Below are 2,368 nucleotides of genomic sequence, written 5' to 3'. Positions count from 1 at the left end.
CATAAAAACAGAAGACCTCAATGAATTTAAAAAAGTATACTTTCATATAAGTACCTATCTTTATCGACTATCATAAAAATATTTTTTTTTCAAATATTATTTTATAAAAAGTTAAAAAATAGCTTTTTCTAATTTTTAATATATATTTACTATTTTTACACTAAAGGTATTAAATAAGGTATCAAAGCCTGTGATTTTTCATGAAGAACCAGTACCAAATTGTCGGAAAAAACTTATATGGCTCGTATCTATTTGTAAAATTATACCACTGTTTTTCCAAACATAATAGAATTTTTTTATATGCATAAAAAAAGTATATTTTACAATAATATGAATAATACATTAATAATTTTGCAACTGTATTCACTTTAGGAATGTATGATTCAATGAATTATTGAAAAATTTAAAATGTGTGAAACTACCTTTGGGTTGGAATTATATTCATGATCAAATAGCAGTAACATATTTCTTAATAAAACATGAAAATGTTAATGAAATAAAAGCTGTGATCTATAAACAAATTGTTATATCATCTGAGTTAACAATTCATTTTTATGTTAATGACAAATTATTGAAATTAGAAGACTTGAAAATGATAAATTTGGTATATCTATTAAATGCTTTAAGTATAGAAAGAGCAGTAATAGCATTTTCAGATTTAAATATTTGTGTTGGTGGTCCAAAGTCAACAAACATTCCAGGTTTGTAAATCCCTATTCATAAACATAAAATGTAGAAATTCTAATTATGCTATTTCCAGGTATAAAAGATAATAATGCTGAACCAAGTTCCAATAAAGTATGGCATCAGTTAGACTGTCCATATATTATTCCTTCAGGCAAAAAAAGAAGTTTAAACTGTGAAAAGTTACTTGGCAAATTTCGATTGAAAAAATTAAAAATAATTTCTGGTAAAATTACAAAGAAGTACATATCTCCAACGCTTACACCAATAAGAAGAAAAATGTATAGTGATATACTTTTACATAAAGTTACTTTAGCAAAAACAAATAAAAGGTATTTAGTTGTTTACATAGGTAGATTTATATATTTAATTAAAATTGTGGATTTTTTTTTTGTTTAGGTATCTATTATGTATTCAAAATCTTCACAATAAATTTAGTTCTTCACAAAATAAAATTAAGGAAATTTCAACGGATTCAATTAATAATATAATTAGTCAATGATTTAAATGAACCACAAAAAAATATTGTACAAGAAATTAACAAGGCCAGCCTTGTAAAAAATCCAAAGAACAGAAAATACTCGGAAAACTGGATTTTTTTATGTATTCTTTTTCACATTCGGTGAGAGTAATTTATAAAAGTATCATTACAAATTAAAAATACTGACAGTGACTTAATTTTAGATCACCAGTGGCCTACAAGTTTTTAATGCAACAGAAAATTTTACCTTTACCATGTCCTCGTACAGTTCGGAGATATCTATCACTCATGAAGTCACCCGGTGGGTTTGATGAAGATTTTTTTAGATTGTTTAAAAAAAAGTATCATTTTTAAGTAAAAACCAAAAACACGGTATGCTAGTGTTTGATGAAATTATGTTACGTGAAAGTGTATGCGTAAATTCAACCACATTAACCTATATGGGTTTGGAGAATTTTGGCAATGAATTGCTACCTAAAAATGATACAAACACAAAAGCAAACTATGGATTAGTTTTTGCATTTCAAAGTTTGTCAGCCAATTTTTTTCAGCCGATAGGCGTGTTTTTGTCCAAAGGTTCAGTTAAAGGTACAAATTCAATATAAAAAGTTACTGTACGATATACATAAAATGTGTTGCAATTTAAATTATAATTTATAATCAGTGATGTTTGCATAATTTTTTCTATAATATACGAAAGCAGAAGCTTAATTTACTTTTGTTACATAATTGCATTCTGTTTGCTATATATGAAGCAGAAAAAAACTCACTCTCTGGTGCTAGGTTTATGTCATATACAATATACCCCTTCGGCCTTCGCCCCAAACAACACTGATTATAATGGTGTATTATTTAATTATGTCTCATTTTTTTACTAACCTATTTGATCAAATACATTTATAAAATAGGATGCATGTTTTATAGATTATATTAAGTTTGATTTATGAATACAATTTTATATTTTATGTGTGTTAATATAAATTATTATTTCTTTTTCATTACAAGTAATATAATATTCTATGTGCAATTTCAATGGAAAAGTAAACATTATTTAATACTACTGATTTTATACTTCTATTACTATCAAGTGTTATTATTATTTTCAATCTGTTGACTACCATTAGTTAAGTTCATTATGTGTATTTATTAATAAATGTATATTACATATGTATCTAATTTACGTATTATATAGGTATTGTATGC

At 25.2% G+C, this 2,368-nt stretch overlaps 2 protein-coding genes across 2 annotated transcripts in view; both read left to right on the top strand.

Moving 5' to 3' along the window:
* The window catches only part of LOC100160073 (MFS-type transporter SLC18B1), an 85,963-nt gene that overhangs the window by 28,219 nt on the left and 55,376 nt on the right, over positions 1-2,368 (top strand). The gene's annotated exons all lie outside the window — the stretch shown is intronic.
* LOC107885511 lies at positions 80-2,105 on the top strand. Its single transcript, XM_016809168.2, has 4 exons — positions 80-701; positions 761-1,016; positions 1,084-1,306; positions 1,369-2,105. The coding sequence occupies exons 1-3, from the start codon at positions 593-595 to the stop codon at positions 1,184-1,186; spliced, it is 468 nt and encodes a 155-aa protein (XP_016664657.1). The 5' UTR covers positions 80-592; the 3' UTR covers positions 1,187-1,306; positions 1,369-2,105.

Source organism: Acyrthosiphon pisum, chromosome A1 (assembly GCF_005508785.2).
Source record: "Acyrthosiphon pisum isolate AL4f chromosome A1, pea_aphid_22Mar2018_4r6ur, whole genome shotgun sequence".
NCBI classification, from domain to species: Eukaryota; Metazoa; Arthropoda; class Insecta; order Hemiptera; family Aphididae; genus Acyrthosiphon; species Acyrthosiphon pisum.
The sequence above is the reverse complement of the archived record's forward strand: the minus strand, read 5'-3'. Positions and strand labels throughout refer to the sequence as shown.

Excerpts from the sequence above, each read along its gene's own strand:
- LOC107885511 (XM_016809168.2), top strand. The coding sequence starts at position 593 with ATGATAAATTTGGTATATCTATTAAATGCTTTAAGTATAGAAAGAGCA. Across the intron at positions 702-760 it reads AAAGTCAACAAACATTCCAG|GTATAAAAGATAATAATGCT; the intron begins GTTTGTAAATCC and ends TGCTATTTCCAG. Across the intron at positions 1,017-1,083 it reads TTAGCAAAAACAAATAAAAG|GTATCTATTATGTATTCAAA; the intron begins GTATTTAGTTGT and ends TTTTTTGTTTAG.